The 18,672-nt window shown below is 41.7% G+C and overlaps 2 protein-coding genes and 1 long non-coding RNA gene across 3 annotated transcripts in view; 1 reads left to right on the top strand and 2 right to left on the bottom strand.

Moving 5' to 3' along the window:
• Positions 1 to 1,565: 1,565 nt before the first annotated feature.
• Positions 1,566 to 7,836, top strand: LOC113063788 (GTP-binding protein SAR1b). The gene is made up of 7 exons (XM_026234109.1): positions 1,566 to 1,718; positions 3,636 to 3,710; positions 4,291 to 4,410; positions 5,737 to 5,802; positions 5,876 to 5,979; positions 6,385 to 6,516; positions 7,103 to 7,836. Exons 2-7 carry the CDS (start codon positions 3,653 to 3,655, stop codon positions 7,217 to 7,219), a joined length of 597 nt encoding a protein of 198 aa, XP_026089894.1. The 5' UTR covers positions 1,566 to 1,718; positions 3,636 to 3,652; the 3' UTR covers positions 7,220 to 7,836.
• Positions 7,836 to 18,672, bottom strand: part of LOC113063789 (uncharacterized) — a 16,401-nt gene continuing 5,564 nt past the window's right edge. Inside the window, exon 3 of the long non-coding RNA XR_003278742.1 lies at positions 7,836 to 7,963. This is a non-coding gene — a long non-coding RNA (uncharacterized LOC113063789). The remainder of the gene's footprint in view (positions 7,964 to 18,672) is intronic.
• Positions 8,157 to 12,260, bottom strand: slc22a5 (solute carrier family 22 member 5). Its single transcript, XM_026234106.1, has 10 exons — positions 11,745 to 12,260; positions 11,416 to 11,519; positions 11,096 to 11,250; positions 10,131 to 10,302; positions 9,927 to 10,053; positions 9,685 to 9,770; positions 9,388 to 9,602; positions 8,599 to 8,781; positions 8,386 to 8,521; positions 8,157 to 8,294 (listed from the first exon to the last, which is right to left on the bottom strand). The coding sequence occupies exons 1-10, from the start codon at positions 12,129 to 12,131 to the stop codon at positions 8,231 to 8,233; spliced, it is 1,629 nt and encodes a 542-aa protein (XP_026089891.1). The 5' UTR covers positions 12,132 to 12,260; the 3' UTR covers positions 8,157 to 8,230.

Below are 18,672 nucleotides of genomic sequence, written 5' to 3'. Positions count from 1 at the left end.
CGCGATCTGTGAACAGAAAATCTTTGTTTATTGATGAGTGGTGGCAGAAGGGCATATGGTCACTAACACATTTAGTGGATAATGTGGGAAATATACTAAGCCATGTTGCTTTTTGTGGTAAATACAATATAAGTTGCTCTTCTAAAATGTATGAAAAAATTATCAAGAATATTCCATTACAGATGCTTAAATTAGTAAGTGAACATCTGAAACATTCAAGGATAATACCTAAAGTACAAGAACTTATTATAGAAAATGTAAGCTTTGTTGACAGAAAATGTTCAAACAAATTCTTAAGAGAATGTTTAATACATCAATGTTTCCCAGGACCGGTATTAAGAAATTACATTTTTCGTCATTATGAGAAGAAAGAAGTGTGTAAAATTAGGACCAATTTTCTTTCATTTCCTGTTAATCCTAAATGTAAAGAGGTGCACTTTAAAATTCTGAATCATATATATCCAACAAAAGAATTTTTAAGAACGAGATTTAATGTTGGGGATTCAAATTTATGTCAAATATGTAAGGTAGAGATAGAAACGGTTGAACACTTGTTTTTTCAATGCAGTTTGGTAAACAAATTTTGGAATGATGCATTGAGATGGATGCAACAAAGAATACCTGTAAGGTTGATACTGTCGTGGGAATTTATTAAATTTGGGCTATTAATAAAGGATAAAAAGGTATCCTATGTTATTAATAATGTGTTGCTTTTGCTGAAATTTTATATACACAAATGTAAATTTTTCAAAATCCCTCCAAAATTAGTGGTTTTTAAGGAGGAGTTTAAAGTATATTTGGAGACCGTGAGAAGGATGAAAAGTCCTAAAGCAGTGTATTTGTACTCCTTATTGGAAGACTTTGATTTTATAATTTGAATATTGTCCTACTCCCCTACTTTATATATTTATTTGTTCATTTAACTTTATTTGTATTTTATTTAAATTTTTTCTTTTTCTTTTAGTTTTATTTTCATAGGCTTCAACTTTTCTTGCCTGCTGATGTGAATATGTATATTGTGTTGTAATATTTGTATGTACGCTCAGGTTTGATTGTAAATCTGAAACTTCGAATGCCTTTTTTTGTTAAGGTTCAATAAATGTCAATAAAAAAAAAAAAAAAAAAAATAAAAAAAACCAACACACGCGATGTTAAAAGCGCTTCAACTGGAAAAATGCAAATGTATAGGATTTCATTTAATATTATATTACTACAATGTGATATGTTAAACTGTCTAAAACATTTCTTTATTTAAACAAATAAAGAGGTCAGGACCTGATAATTAAATCAAAATGTAATCCTGTTTCCTCTGTAAAGTTCTTCTACTGTAGTTAATGTGGTAGGTCATGACTACATCTGTGTGTGTTTAGCTCTGTATAATCACCTTCGTGCTAAAGCTCCCTAAATTGTTATATTACACGAATATTACTTATTAAACATATATAAATAATAATAAAAAAAATTGTGAGTACAGTTAGTCGCGACCTCCGTGTGTGTGTGTGTGTGTGTGTGTGTGTGTGTGTGGGCGGGCGCGCGCGTTCACGCACAGGTGGTTTCTGCGCCGGACAGGTTAGACTGTGACACACAGCGGAAGTGCGCCATTGCTGTGTGTTCGTGGCTGAGCGCAGTGAGCTGAGTGTGTTCTCTAGACTTTACTCTTATATTCTCTCACCCAACTGCGTTGGAAAGAGCTGCACTCATCTGTACACCCGCTCGAGGTATGTTTCTGTGAGTGTGTTTGCTTAGCTCGTGCTAAAGCTAACGGCAGCTCGCGGCCGGACACAGGGGAAGCTGAAGCGCGATTAATCAACACGAATCATCCAGCTGTGTGTGTGTGTGTGTGTGTGTGTGTGTGTGTGTGTGTGTGTGTGTGTGTGTGTGTGTGTGTGTGTGTGTGTGTGTGTGTGTGTGTGTGTGTTCTTGTGCTCCTGTGCTCCTGCTGTCATATTGTGTTCATGGTTTACTGAACTGCTCGTATGGTGTAACCGTGTAATAAACACGTCACAACTAATTGATTAATCATTCGTAGTGTAGCTAACATCACACAAAATGTATTCATAAAGGATTCATATTTATGAACATTGTCATCATTTGATCACTCTCGTGTCGTTCCAAATTCATTAAAACAATATAACTATTTTAATGAAACCTTAGAGGTCATTTAAGTCATACTCCATCTGTGTGTGTGTGTGTGTGTGTGTGTGTGTGTGTGTGTGTGTGTGCTGATCGATGTGTGAATGCCAGGGGAACACTAGCTCTGTTCATCATATAAAGGATTAAAGCATCCTCCTGTAGATTAGTTTAATGGCTCCTCTGAGACTCTGTGTGATGGGGAAACCTGTCAGGTCCATTAGTTCTGTTCAGCAGTGACTGACGCTCTGTGACGTCATCTGCTCGATCAACCTTGTGTTGGTTAGTCACATGACTTTGATTGACAGACAGAGGTTTATCAGACACTCATAGCAATATTAGGGTATTTCTGAAGGAAACGGCACAGTACTTTCTTTCTGACCATCTAACAAGGCTTCTTTTTTGAATTCGTGCTCAATAAAGGATTGTAATTCAGACATAACCCATCTTCATAAGAAAAGTGTGTTTAAGTAGTTGTGTATGTTTGAATGTGAATGAATAGATAGATTCTCCTGTTATGATATTACACTCACATCAGTATTATTGCTGACAACTTAGTCAAGCTGCCTTTGTGTTCTTAGATGAACGTTAGATTCATGGGTCAGTCAGTGGAGTGTGTGTGTGTGTGTGAGGGAGAGAGAGAGAGAGTGTGTGTGTGTGAGATCGTTCTGACGTGTCGCCGGAGTGTGTCCTTCACCTTTAGCTCTGCTGCTCTTTACTCCAGCTCCTCTCATTCACACCTCGATGATGATGATGATGATGATGATCAGACGCGCTCGCAGCGTGAACACTGTACCTGGTGACTCGCCAGTGGCTTGTTCTGAATGAACTTTGACCCTGCTCTGATCTCAAGCGCTCCAGTCCTGATAAGGTTTATCACAGAGCTGCTGCGTGGTGAGACGTGGCATGTGAACGCTTCTCGATCGAGTTCAGCAGTGCATTAAACACACGTGAACACTGCGACTGAAGACCTGCACGTGAGCTCTGAAATCAGACTGCTCTTCAGTCTCCCATCCACAAGTGAAGGCTTTTTAAAGATCTTAGATGAAAGCAAGATTGTAATTTAATGTAGCATGCAATGCAAAAAGTGTTTTGATTTCCAAAACGTGACCGAATCGCTCAAATATCACATCACTCCTGAACAAACCAAGTTTATCATCTAATATGAAACCTTTAACATTATCATAGTATCATAGATGTTGTTGTTCCAGCCGTGACGTCACAGAAATGAAGACTTGGCGTGTAATGTGACATTAGCATGATCACATGTTGTAAGGACTTGGTGTCTTTAAATCAGGATTCGTTCAGGATTCGACGTGCATTACTCTTCGTCTCTGACCGTGTTCATGGATCACGCTCCTAGCGTTCAGCTCTGACTGTGGAGGAATCATGTGTGTCTGAACTAATGTTTCAGCACTTTACTGATTTGATTAATCCTATTCAGCACATACTCAGAAGCTGAAGTTTGATCCGTTAAATCTCTTAATACTTCTCTTTCTCTTCAGATATTCCCGGCCTGGATATGTCCTTCATATTTGACTGGATTTACAGTGGTTTCAGTAGTGTTCTGCAGTTCCTGGGTGAGTTCCTCTTCTGCTCAAACACAGTTTCTTCAGTAATGTGAGGTGTTTCAGCATCAGAACCGTACGCCGTGTCTCATGGACAGTGAATGTGATCAGGGTTACATGTGTCTTTGGTAAAGCATTATCCAGCAGAAGAACCAGCCGTTCCTGAGTGAAAACAGGGTGTTCACTAGAGTTAGGCTTTCTTTAGAATAACCCTCGTATTACAGATGTGTTTAAGATCAGAGCGTCTGTCCTGACTCATGCAGTGCATCATGGGCCGACGGAGGCTCAGTCTCAGACTCTGGCTGGCCTTGTTTTTCCTGTTCGTCCAGCCCAGACTGATACTGAGCTCTGAGACACTGTCGACACACTGTACAGCCTCCTATCAGAAACACTCACTCACCTGGAGCCTGGCCAATCACATCTCTCGCTGGCTCTGTGGGCGTCGGCCTTCAGCGACACTCTGAGCTTTAGATAGACTGCAGTCTGGTCTCTAATATTGTGAGGAGAGAGTGCACCCGTGTGTGTGTGTGTGTGATCGCTGATGGTGTTTAATCACAAGTACCTGTCAGCTGATTAACTCTTTCTGTTCCAGGGCTGTACAAGAAGTCTGGCAAATTAGTCTTCCTCGGTCTGGACAATGCTGGTAAAACCACACTGCTGCATATGCTCAAAGACGACAGACTGGGTCAGCACGTGCCCACCTTACACCCTAGTGAGTGAACGCGCGCACACACACACACTCACTCTCTCTCTCACACACACACACACACACACACACACACACACACATGTCTGGTCAGCTATCCTTGTGGGGACTCTCCATAGGTGTAATGGTTTTTATACTGTACAGACCGTATTTTTCTATCGCCCTACACCAACCCTAACCCTCACAGGAAACTTTCTGCATTTTTAGATTTTCAAGAAACTTCATTCTGTGTAATTTATTAGCTTGTTTACCCCTCAATTTAGGTCCCCACCGTGACACGAGTCCCCATGAGTCTGTGTGTATTCAGGTTTAAGTCCCCACCAGAATAGAAAAACAAGTACACTCACACTCACACACACACTCACACACACACACAGACACACACACACTCACTCTCACACACACTCACAAACACACACACACTCCTGAGCTCCTGTCAGCCGACATACAAGTACACACACACACAGTCACTCTCACACACACACACACTCACAAACACACACACACACACTCACTCTCACACACACACACACTCACAAACACACACACACTCACACACACTCACTCTCACATACACACACACACACACTCACTCTCACATACACACACACACACACACACACTCACTCTCACACACACACACACACACACTCACTCACTCTCACATACACACACACACACACTCACTCTCACACACACACACACACACACACTCACTCTCACACACACACACACACACACTCACTCACTCTCACATACACACACTCACTCTCACATACACACTCACACACACACTCACTCACTCTCACAAACACACACACATACTCACACACACACAGATGGGAGTCTAGATAATGAGCGGAACATTGTAGCGCCTCTCATCCAATAAACTGCAGTCAGCTTAGAGATTTGTTCCTTTTGATATGAAACAAATCTCAAGTTTCAAATTCTGTTCATTTTATTACAATGTTCAAATATGAAAAGCTGTGTAATGTGGACCGAGCGATCGCTTTAACAGCAGCTTCAGCAGGAAATACACCTGAATGAGCATCTGAAGGTGTGATAACATACAGAAAACTGTCTCCTGTAATCACACACACACACACACACACACACTCAAACACAGACAGATGAGCACAGCTTGTAGACAGTGTCAGGTTTACTGATAAAAACACATCCGGTGATCATGAACTCATTACTCAGAAAGAATAAAGTCTAGAGAGCAGCATATGACACAGTTATTTCAGAAGTGAGTTCAGAAGTTCCAGTAAAGCTGGTTCTGTGTTGGTCTGAGTGTGGACACAAGTATTGACTGGTGTGTGTTCCTCTCAGCCTCGGAGGAGCTGACGATCGCTGGCATGACCTTCACCACGTTCGATCTGGGCGGCCACGCTCAGGGTGAGTAGAGGATCTTCAGCTGTCCTCCGTCTGCATCTGATGCGGTGTGACCTCAGTGTTGTGTCTGTCACAGCTCGACGCGTCTGGAAGAACTACCTCCCAGCCATCAACGGCATCGTGTTCCTGGTGGACTGTGCTGACCACAGCAGGCTGATCGAGTCCAAAACAGAGCTAGACGTGAGCTTCCTACTGTCTCCAGCTGCTGCATGAGCTTCTGATGATCAGTTAGTCCAGACTCCAGCGGTGTCCAGACCTGTTCCTGGAGCTTCAGACTGACCGCAGGACTGGACACCGCTGGATTACTCTGCCAGCTATCATCTACATCCTGCCCAATGTTGAGCTTCAGACAATATGCAATTTAACCAATGAAAGCAAATCTTTATCTTTATGTTGGGTTAGAATTTAAATTAAGATTGTAATTTTTTTTTTATTTAAATTTAATGTCCAGCTGATGACCAGTGTGTGTGTCTGACCCATGTACACTTGAGCTTAACTCTGACTCACAAACATTTGAAGTGTCTTGATCCATCACGTATCTCCTGTGTAACTCTGTGTGTGTGTGTGTGTGTGTGTGTGTAACAGGCACTAATGACAGATGAAACCATCGGGAACGTGCCCATCCTGATCCTGGGAAACAAGATCGACAAACCTGAAGCCGTGAGTGAGGAGAAGCTGCGAGAGATGTTCGGTCTGTACGGTCAGACCACAGGGAAGGTATGTTTGAGAGGACGCTCAGGGGTCAGCAGGGGTCAGCAGCACTGGACCAGATCTTTGATATCATTCCAATATCGATATGAACACTACTTAAAAAATCCTTGTAAAAACTGCCAAGAATGCCAACTTTAGAAAAATGAATTTGCCAAGCCTGACACCTGTTATTAAACCAGATCATAGTTTAGGAAAACACAGCACCGATAAGTGAATGTTGAGTGTTTTATTTGTATTCAGGCTTCATACAAACACAACACAAGTGCCACAGAGACTGAAAGAGTGCCACACACTGGATCAGATGTGGATTGACTCCAGATCTGTCAGTGTGAATGTGAACTGGTTTAGTTGTCTGAGGTCCCCTGGTGTCCAGAAGCCTGTAATGTGTAAAGTGTAGAGGTCAGATAGACCCCAGCGCTTCAGTCAGATCTGAGCTCTTCTACACCCGGCTCTGAAGGACAGGACACACCTAGCGACTAGCCAGCTAGCGCCGATGACGGCTGGTTTCTGTGTCATGAATGGTGTTAGTAGTGTTCTGCTGAGCGTGCAGCTGTGTTTCTGAAATGCTCTGTGTGTGTGTGTGTGTGTCCAGGGCAGCGTTCCTCTGAAGGAGCTGAACACTCGTCCTCTGGAGGTGTTCATGTGCAGCGTGCTGAAGAGACAGGGCTACGGCGAGGGCTTCCGCTGGCTCTCTCAGTACATCGATTAGAGGAGCACCTCTGCTCTCACAGACTGTTCAACACCACACACCTGCACCTCCTCTCCACACCACGCAGACGCTCTAGTCACTCTCTAATTTGATGTTTGTCTCTGTCAATGATTCTCTGTGTGTACTGAAACACCACTTCAGATCACACTCTTCTGACAGGAAGTGCTTCGACGTCTCTCCAGTGTTCACTTCCTGTCACAAGGCCACGGTCCTCGGGCTTCGAGATGAGGTCTGCTGAAGTGGCCGTGTTGAATTGCATATCTGTTTTCTGTTCTGATAAAGAAATTAAACCATTGTTCTTCCTGGTTCAGAACTCATTCCCTGAGCTCCTGTAACCGATGAGAGCAGGAGCGGTTCTTCTGTCCATATGATTCGGGATTGAAGACAGATTATTATCATATTGAACTAGTAACATGATGGTGACACGGTTAAAGCCTGCCCTGAACACGGGAGAGTGAAGAAAGGACAGCGGTGAATCGAAGACGTGGACTAAATGTAATTTCTATAAATGCCATGTATGGGTTTTCTTTACGCTGTCCTTAAATAGCTCTTGATTTGAGATGAAAAACATGCATGCCTTGTTACATGATTATTATTGATTTTTATTAGTGTTTTTTTTTATAATAAACACAAATAACATAGTGTAAAACATGGTAAAGGGGATGAGATGCCAAGGGTCTTCTATGAGTCTCAGTGTAATGGCTCATAAATGTCCTTCCATGCATCATCATCATCATCATCATCCTCCAGCTGTCCCACACACACACACACACACACACACACACACAGGTTTCATCAGAAATTGTAATAAATGTTTGCAATGAAAGCAAACCATGTTGAGCTCACTTTCTGTATTGAATTGAATGTTTGAATTTCTCTTATGCACTGTTAATATAATACTTAAAAAAAACTAAAAGTGTATAAAATGACCTATATACATGTTTTATTCACATTTTAATAATAGTTGTGTATAAAGTGTGCAGTCTTTGAGCGCCGTGATGAGGGAGTCTTCTACTTCCTGCTGAGAGCGGGTCCCTTTCCTTCCTCCAAGCTGTGTTTATCTCTTCTAATAAAACTGAAGGTGATATTTATTGAGAAGTCCACACATCAAGATCTTTCTGTATGAATGATTTGTTAAAACAACAGCACTAATGCTAGTGACCCACCGTTTGCATCTCTGCATCTGCTCCAGAGTCTCGGGCAGCTCTTTCTCAAAGGTCTCGGGCAGAAACATGTTTGTGATCGAGGAAGCCATGGTCAGACTCCCCATCAGGATGTAGGGCAGATATCTGCTGTAAGTACCTTAATGAACAGAGAAGAACAGGAGGTCTTGTCTCCGGTCCACTGTGAGGCAGAGAGTTAGATGCTGGCAGATTTACCCAGGAATATGATGTAAGGAGCGGTGATGGAGCCGATGCGAGCGGCCGAGGAGCACAAGCCCATGCCCAGGTTCCTCAGGACGGTGGGATACAGCTCTGCCGTGTAGATGTAGACCACGGTGAAGGACATGGTGAAGCCAAACTTACCGGCCATCTCTAACGCCAGAGCCAGAGTATTCAGACCTGGGAGACAGAATCAGCTTCAGACAGGTCTCTGTGCTGGAGAAGACATATCTACTCATGCAGACATACAGAACCAGCTTTCAGAGATCCACACGAGACCAGACACAGCTGTAAATCTGCCAAACCTGCTGAAAACACCCAGTCCAGCTCTCTTAATAAATCTGTAATAGGCTTAACCTCTTTTCCTTGAAATGGTCCAAGTCCAGTTTCCCTCGAGGAGAGCGTAATCCTGGACCCGTCATAAACTCGCTGGTATTCAGAGACCGGGTGGATAAACCGCTTGCTGTGCTTTTCTGAACTCTTAGGGTTTTATGATAAACTCTTGTGTACTCCCCGGCTCTCTCTCTCTCTCTCACTGCTGCTATTGTGCTGATCTTACATCACAAATCCTCTGCATGTTCAGTACAACACTGTCCAGCGACATGACCCTGTCTGTGAGATGTTTCACTCTCTGGATCTAAACGTAAGGCTGAAGGGTCAGGGTCAGGGTCAGGTTAGGGTTAGGGTCAGGGTTAGGGTTAGGGTCAGGGTCAGGGTCAGGGTTAGGGTCAGGGTCAGGGTCAGGTTAGGGTTAGGGTTAGGGTCAGGGTCAGGCTGAGCTCTTACTGTCAGGAATCAGCTGCAGCAGAAGCAGGAATCCTCCTCCGAGGACGAGGAAAGCGGACAGGACGGGTCTCCGGGGACAGCTCTTCAGGAGAAGCGTGGACACGATGTAAGCTGGCACCTCAGTGACCGCCGACAGGAAGCAGTTGAGGAAGGGATCGCCGCTGAGGTTAGTGGTGTTCAAGGACAGGCCGAAGTAGCCAATGTTGATGGCCATCCTATGAACGGAGCAGATCAACACCGTAAACACACCGCACATGAAACACAGTCTGGTGTGTGTCCGGCTGTATGAACCCTCACCACAGCAGTAAACACAACAGCGTGGTCTCGCGGATATCTCTGGTCCGTAGAACGTCGAGCACGCTGAACGTGTTGATCTGTTTGACCTAGCAATGAGCACACAAACAGATTCAGAAGGACATGAGAGGACAAAACATTCACATCACATGATCAGTCTCTGATGGAAGTTCTCTTAACGCTTTCAAAACGATGGGTTGTTGCTCTCTTATAATGTAGTGTAAGTAAAGTTGTTTGAGTGGGACCTGGGGCTCTCTGAAGATGACGTCTGGAGCTGAGACGTTGTTCTTCTGCGCTGCTTCTCTGACGATGGCCTCAGACTCCAGCACACGTCCCTGAGACAGAAGCCAGCGCGGAGACTCCGGGATCATCCTGATGAGGGACAGAAGGAGCACAGACTGAAGAATGAACAGAGCTGACCCAGCAGATCAAACCCTTCTGAGACTCACCACCACAGAGGGATGTAGACCACGGTCAGGCCGGACAGAGCCCTCAGGAGTGACCTCCAGTCTCGGACAGCGAAGGCCATCCACGGCAGCAGCATGTAACCCACACAGTAATGAAGGAACGCTCCCAGCGTGGTGAAGAGCACTCGCATCGACTCACTCAGCACCTCACTCCCTGCAGGAACAGACCCACCAATGACACACACACCGCATGGGTGGAGATCTGACATAGCACACACACACACACACACTCATACACACACACTCATACACACACACTCATACACACACACACATACACGCGCACACACACACTCATACAGACACACACACACACACACACACACTCATACACACACACACATACACACACACACATACACGCACACACACACACTCATACACACACACACATACACGCACACACACACACTCATACAGACACACACACACATGTTCGTTTCTGTGTAAAGTGTGTTCATCCCATAGGTGTAATGGTTTTTATTCTGTAGAAACTGTATATTCTATCTCCCTTCACCAACCCTACACCTAACCCTAACCCTCACAGGAAACTTTGTGCATTTTTACTTTCTCAAAAAAACTCATTCTGTATGATTTATAAGTGTTTTGAAAAATGGGGACATGGGTTATGTCCTCATAAGTCACCCTCTCCTTGTAATACCTGTGTCATACCCATGTCATTATACAGAGTTGTGTCCTGATATGATACAAAAACATGCCCACACACACACACACACACACTCACACACTCTTTAACACAAAGGTCCATTGGCTTTGATGCTTCCAGAAGAACCTCGAACACACATGAAATCTTTACGATGCACAAAAGCTTCTTTAGTATGGAAAAACTTCCTTTAAATTATTAAAATGTTCTTAACCCTAAGAAAAAAAAAACAAGCATAGAAATCACTTTTCTTCAATGACATCTCGTTTCATAATACACTTACCCAGCACAAACGCTGTGATGTACAGAGATATTTGGAAAGCCCCAACAAAAAAATACAGAATGCAGAAGATCAGCCACGAGTCGGAGAAGGACTGAGCGAGGATCACTAGAGCTTCTGCCCCCAGAGACACGAAGAGGACCTTCTTCCTGCCGAACCTGAGACACCAGACACCAGACATGAGACGTCAGACTGTGGATGAGTCTCTAACACAGAGTTCAACAGATCACTTCAGCATCATTAGTTAATCTGTACAGCAAGCAGCTGCTCTCAGTTACTCTGCATGAGTAGTGTTGATCGTGATGTGAGGACAGAAGCAGTACCTGTCAGACAGCTGTCCGGAGACCAGGGAGCCCAGTAAGTAGCCCATGTAGAGAGTAGATGTTGTGAGCGGGACTCTCCACTCGCGGTCACACACCAGACCCCACTGCACCAAACACACACTCTTATTGTTGAGTTTTCATGCACGCAGAATTAAATCATGGCAGTTTATTTGAACCCATTTGGTTTTATTAACTCATTCCTTATCAGCACAAACCTGTTCATGGTGAAAACAAATTTGATTTTCAATTTCAATTTTAGAAATGGCTCATTCATGACTGCTGTGGAACAAGCGAGACTGATAGACACTACTGAAGCGAGCTGTGGTCACCTCAGAGACAATGGTGGAGTGGTATATCTCTGTGCTGTAGCTCCATCCGTCCACACACGTCTCCAGTGTAATGTCTGTGAGGTTGACCTCCAGCGGAGAGTATCCCTGCGCAGACAGATCTCTCACCGTCTCCAGGCTGTATCTCCAACACTGACTTGGCTGCACTTTTCCATTGACCATCTCATTGGGAATACTGGCTTTCATCCATTCCTCACTCAGATTTCCATCTGCTATCCGACAGTGATGTGACGGCGAAGCCCCAACAAAAACTATGTAGAGGCCGTGAAGCCCCGTGGAAATATAGATGGCATTCAAGAGAAAGAAAAGGATGATAAAAAAGGGTCCCTTTTGGCCCAGAAAGGCGGTGTCCTCATCATAATTTGCCATTGTGCTCGGTCTGGAGGATACAGAAGAGTGAGCTGAGCGTCAGATGTCCAGATCCTCTCCGATCTCAGCGCCGGCTGCTGTGGGTCAGACTCCTGATGGACGCTGCTCTCCTCCTGGACACATGAAGCACGGCTGAGAGTCTGTCTCTGCAAACACACTGTACATGGAAACTAATCCAAGCCACATTTTTCCACTAAAACGAGCCGAAGCTTTACAAACGCTTAAATCAGATTAGCTCTAATGAGAGTAAACTCCACAGCAGACTTGTGCAGGGTTTGGAGAACGCTCGGTTCTAACCGTTATCAAGCGTTTCAATACCATCTCCATACCTACAGGTGAAAGCTCATCTCAACATCATCATCTGTGTGTCTGAAGAGCAACAACACTAGAAAGCTCATAATTCATCTATCAGCTCTGCTCAGACAGCTTTTATTAAAGAAACCGCTAGTGAAAACCTGATAAAACCCACTTCATCAGTGCACTGAAACCCTCTGATCATATCTTTATAGTTTAAGAATAGATCTACATCACATCCTCTTCACCTTAGATGACGTCTTATTTAATCAATCAGCCAAAAGAGTAAAAACAGAAGAAACAAAGATGATGTAGATTCTGGAAGATCTTTCTCTGATCTCTGAAGTCTTGTGTATATATCTATAGCATCGACGGCCACTGCTTCGGCACTTTAGCAGTGATCGGTTTAAACACATAGACTAAATTACAAGATATGCATTTGTAATTCATTTTCATTAACAATGTGTTTTCTATATATAAATTAATTCACATATTCAGAGTAATGATCAGAGGATGACTTACTTCCGTTCTGGATGTGGTGAGAGTTTCTCCTGCTCCTTGACCCGTGTCTGATATTTAACCTCCTTTAACCTCATCATCAGGTGCATTAACAGCTGACCAGATTGATCCGATCTCATTCATCAAATCTTATCACAAGAGCAATCCAGAAGACGAGTGAGAGTGAAGTCTCTGATGACAGAACCTGGAATGAGTGTTTTATCAAAGACAGAAACGAGCACACAACAGCAGTAAAGATGTTGTCTTTATTGGATGTTTCAGTGGGATATAATCCAGTTAATGCATTGTTGGAAGACAAGTGATGATGATGATGAGGTTATGTGTAAAGGTGCTCTGCTGTCTGTGGGTTTGATTTCTTTACAGATGTCTGTGATCATGGCACACATCTGTGAAGACATCACTGAATAATTTGCATAATTAACGATGTCCTCAAGCAGTGATCAGAGCAGTGACAGGTCAGCAGTGTGAGAGAGGTGTCAGTATAACAGAGATAGCGCTGAGTGTGTGCATCACTCTTCATCTTCAGAGACGGTCACATCAGTTATCAGACGGAGATGACAAAAACAAAAAGACATTGTTGAGGGACTGATGGAGAGACCAGTGTGGATAAAGACCTGAGAGATTTTACTTCTCACTTCTCCTCATGTCCAATAAAAACAGATTTTGAGAAGTGGACTAACATGAAACATGAAAACTAGAAATAATATGTATAAACAAATCAATTTGTTATGATCTTTACGGATGAGATATCTAATATTGTGACCGGGGTAATTCTTCTCACACATTTCTTGTAGATAAAGTGAAAATGAAATGAAAATGTTGTCTGGGGCATTAGCTCTGCTCATATCGCATTATATTTCTTTATATGTGTTTTTACAGCGTTGCGCATTAATAACCAATCACACATGATTCTGTTGAGTTTCTGAAGGCAACGGCCAATCAGAAGTGTTCAGATGAGTCATCGCTGGAACACCAGCATCAGTGCTTCTCTCATCCAGAGATGTAAGAGATTAATTTCACAGTGTAAACAGCTTCACTGAGAGTAATTAAATTGCTCTGTGATGACTTTAAATATAGATTCAGTCTTATCAGTTGGGTCATTTCTATTACAGTGACTTTTATGTCCCAATGATTAATTTAATCATAATTTCTCCCAAATGAGTCACATATTTATAAGATATGGCTTAAACTGTACATTTAGGTGTTCTTTTCACTTAAACAAGGATAATAGAAATTATAAATTATACTTTAAATCAAATTACACCTTTTCATTGATATATGCATTAAATTTTATGTCCTCAGTGCAACTTCCACATGAAATGATAAAAACTCAAAATTAGTTTTAATTATGTTATAGACTAGACTAAACTGCCTCTAATCATACATATAAATTTTTATTAATTTTTTTTTTTTTTTTTTGCAATTTTCTTCAATAACCGTGTCCCTGAAGTCATTGTCCACCCTGTTAGTATGTACTCTCTCGCCTTTCAAAACCGACTGCGATTTCATTGAGACCATTTTATAGAAGTGACATAATTTATTTTTCCCACAGGAATTCATCTGTACAAACTGAGGAAAGCTTCAACTCTCACTCCTAACTTTCTTTATTAGTTTTTGAAATGTTATCCTTCTTGTCCCACCCTTAAAGCTCCACCCTGTTAGGATATATTATGGAGAATGTTTGTCCCTTAAAAAAATGTAAAAACAAATCTGACATAGTTATAAAAGTTGTGCTAATCTGTAGAAGGTTAGCTAGCTGAATGTTAATAAATAGTATTTACACTGTTAACCCTTGCTGTATTTTCTAGGGTAAATAACTGTAAAATAGCATCCTTAGTCAACCAGTTGCAATGTTTTCACATTTTAAGCTTTAGAACGGAAACTTCCACAATGAGTAAATAACTGTTCAAATATAAATGAGGTTTCTAGAGTACTTTATGTGAAGTTAAATCATTATTATCTGTTACTGGACTCTCTTGGTTCCAGAAAGATATGGTTAGCTGAGTTTTGAGCCTCTCCTCACAACTTTCAGTTATATATATATATAATAAGATACTGTGCAAGAACCTCTTAAGCTCACTGGTACAGAACTTGATCTTGGAAGTCAAAAAAATACAAAAACAAATAAAATAAAGAAGAACACCCACTAGGCTGAGCGAGGATATATTACAATATTTAATACAATTAATGCAGCATCCATTTTTTCCCATCATAATTATCATCATAATAAAAAACAAAAAACATATAACATCTTTATAAACTATGAATAAAAAATAATTTATCACGTCTGCCCTCTCTAATTTGGGTAACACTTTAGAATAAGGTTCCATTAGTTAATGTTAGTTAATGTATTAATTAACATGAACAAACAATGAATAATACATTTATTACTGTATTTATTCATCTTCGTTAATGTTAGTTAATGAAAATACAGTTATTCATTGTTAGTTCATGGTAATTCACAGTGCATTAACTAATGTTAACAAGCACAACTTTTGATTTAAATAATGCATTAGTAAATGTTGAAATTAACATGAACTAAGACTTATAAATGCTGTAGAAGGATTGTTCTTGCTTAGTTCATGTTAACGAAAGTAGTTAACTAACATTAACTAATGGAACCTTATTCTAAAGTGTTACCCTAATTTGTAATTATTTCTCAAGCCATCTGAACAGATAATAGTTTTGACCACCATGATTGATTGCGATAAGGAATCACGTAGCTATTTTTTATTAATTATTTGTTGAAGCAATATTATACAGGTGTATTTCCACACATTACAGATGAGAAACCATGCAGGACAGAGACAGAAAGCTTGTCCACCGTTAATGAAGCTGTTAACACTGGAGTCCACCCTGTTATGCTCCTTCCACCCTGTTAGACAACTCATTTAAATAATAATTTCACCACAGCGTTATATGTTTGGCGTACTTTTGTCTTATTTTGTGAGGAGCACTAACAGCAGCATTTTTAATTATTATTTACAACCCTATTGGTAAAAATTGGCACAAAAAAATACCTGTTCCTAACAATTAAAACATATTCTATTCATCACTGATTGTTTTGTTATTGTTTTCAATAAGAAAATTATAATAGGACATAACAGACATATACTATCCAAGAAAAGCTCATTATTGTTTAATATTAACATTATTAACATGTTGTGATTACTATCTATATGTCCCTAACAGGGTGGAATATTTTCATGGCCAGTGTCAGATCAATCTTCCCATAATTATTAGTTTTTGAATCCATTCCTAATAGTTAAACATGTCACTATTTTGGTAGAATGCAAAAAAAAAAATCATTTAACTTTTTTTCCAACGCTTAGGAAGCCAAAATGTTACCACAATGTTATCTGAAGCGGTTTCTCAGTCAGAACACCAAACTTAGTCTGAAAGACCAAACTGTGCTGGTTGAATCCGACACACAACTACAATCAACTGAAACAAAGACTACATCTAGAAAGAGAACTATAAAAGATTGAGTGGAGTCCTGTGTTTCAGCAGCATTCACACTGGATCCACCAGAGCTGTTTTTCAGTGTGAACATGCAACGCTTTCATTCCCAAAGAATCACTTCTGTCTTCACTTTTGCTGTATCTGTCGCAGTTTGCACTTAGTGCTAATGCACTCTGACAAAAATAAATAAACTGATTTAATGTAGAAGTAAAGCACTGTTAACACACGTCTGCAAGAGGTCTGTCAAAGATTTCTTCGTCTGGAAAGAATCTGCTGTGTGCAAACATCTGACAGATGTCTTTAAGATGTGAGTTTCACATGCATTCTGAATCATACAGACATCTTCTAAACGTCTATCTGATATCTGATAGGACACATCTTGTAGAAGTATTGCAGATGAGCAAACACTAACAAATTCGTCTTACAGATGGACGTCTCTGAGATGCATGTGTGCTAGCAATAATAACCCGCAGATGTAAAGCTGACAGCAGGAGACAGAGGCTGTGGGCTAAAGGTCACACGGTTCTGCTGAACGCCTCGCGCACATTTCTCCCAGAAGCGAAAGTGAAACGGAGGCTTTAAAGCTTCAGTGTATCTGTGCTCGTCCCGAAGCCTCGGCGTCCTCCAGGAGCTCGGAGAAACCGCTCTTCTTCCGTTAATAAGACTCCACGGTGGACTGATCCTCAGGTAAGGTCTTTCGGTCCGTCTCGAGACCGTTTAGAGGTCAAGGTGTTTCTGATGATGATGATTCTGTGTGATCCAGCTGATTCACACCAGCACATCTCTACAAACTGTGTTTAATTCCATGGGTCAGACATGACTCTAGCTTGTGTTGTGTTTGCTGGTCTGAGAACTGTAGAGTTGTGGGGGTTTCATGAAGAATGTGATGTTTAATTCGGATCAGAAGAGCTCTGGTGGCGAATGTGAAAGAGAAAGTGATTCGGCTGTGGCACATTGAGTTCAGCTGAGATCGGATGCTCGGTGTTCCGGGGTTACTAAGCATCGTTACATTGCTCGGCATCGTTAAACGAGTGATAAATGTGCTCTGAACATCTCTGGCGGTTATCTAACGGTGACGGTGACGGAACGCTCCACCGGAGAACGGGACGGAAACTACGGAACAGAACGTTCTCTGCTCGGGGTTCTCGATTCGCTTCTCTTTCTCTATCGTGCCCTTCATCACCCGTTTATTCTTCTGTTGCTCTGTGACCACGATTACAGATTATACAGAATATGTGTGTTCCACCGAGTCCGCCGAGGATGGCGGTGTCCAGCAGGGGGCAGTCTGACAGCAGCTGGCCCTCAGGGGTCCCAGTGTTCCCGCTCAGACCCGGGGCTTCTCACGCGGAGCAGTGACTGTTACAGTTGTGCAGATTTAAATGCCACCGCCAGCCAATCAGAAAACAGAGTGTTGTTGTTACCAGGCAACACTGATGCGCGCACACAGCGAGTGTAGGTTTGAAGAGCAAGATCTGATGAATGCTGTGACCCTTTCACTTTTATTTGTTGATTTATTTTTATCATTCTGTTTTTATGATTCCTGGACGAATCACTTGCCTGTGATCAGAGATAGTGAGAGCTGATGTTGGGGAATTACAGTTTTTCACACATTCTCTCAGTTTTTAGGACGCTTTCTTTTGCAAAACTCTTCACACAGTGAGCACAACAGAAGTCTATGTGGGCTAAACTGAGGATCAATTACAGTTTTTTTCAACTGCTTACACACATTTTCCAACGTTTTCCTCTTTTTTCAAAACTTAACACACAAATTCAAGAATTGCACACACAAGATGCAAAATGCCTCACATCTCTTTCAAAATGAAACACCACAGTCAAAATATCACAAACATATTTCAAAAGCAAACATTTGTCTTACGTTGTTAACACCTTTACCATAATGTTATATTTTTGATTATGTCATATACACACTGTTATTCAAAACCTAAAGCTCTTTTAAAAGCTCACATCTACATGATTGAATGTAATTGGGAGAGAGCTGTTGAATATATAAAGAAAAACAAAAGCAAAATTGAAACCAAACTTTATTTTTTTGCTCTTTGTGATTGTAAATGTAGTATTAGTGTACACAGTTTGAAAAGAAAGAAATACATCAAAAGATATGTAGTGTTGTAGCCTGTAGTGTAAAACCGAACATGATGTGTGTGTTTGCGTGTGGAGATGGTTGTGTGTATCTAGCTCCATCTCTCTTCCGGGCTGGGTCCGGCCAACATACGTCATCCACGTCACATGCTATATTCTCTCTTGA

The sequence above is a fragment of the Carassius auratus genome, chromosome 46, assembly GCF_003368295.1.
Source record: "Carassius auratus strain Wakin chromosome 46, ASM336829v1, whole genome shotgun sequence".
In the NCBI taxonomy this organism is placed as follows: Eukaryota; Metazoa; Chordata; class Actinopteri; order Cypriniformes; family Cyprinidae; genus Carassius; species Carassius auratus.
The sequence above is the reverse complement of the archived record's forward strand: the minus strand, read 5'-3'. Positions and strand labels throughout refer to the sequence as shown.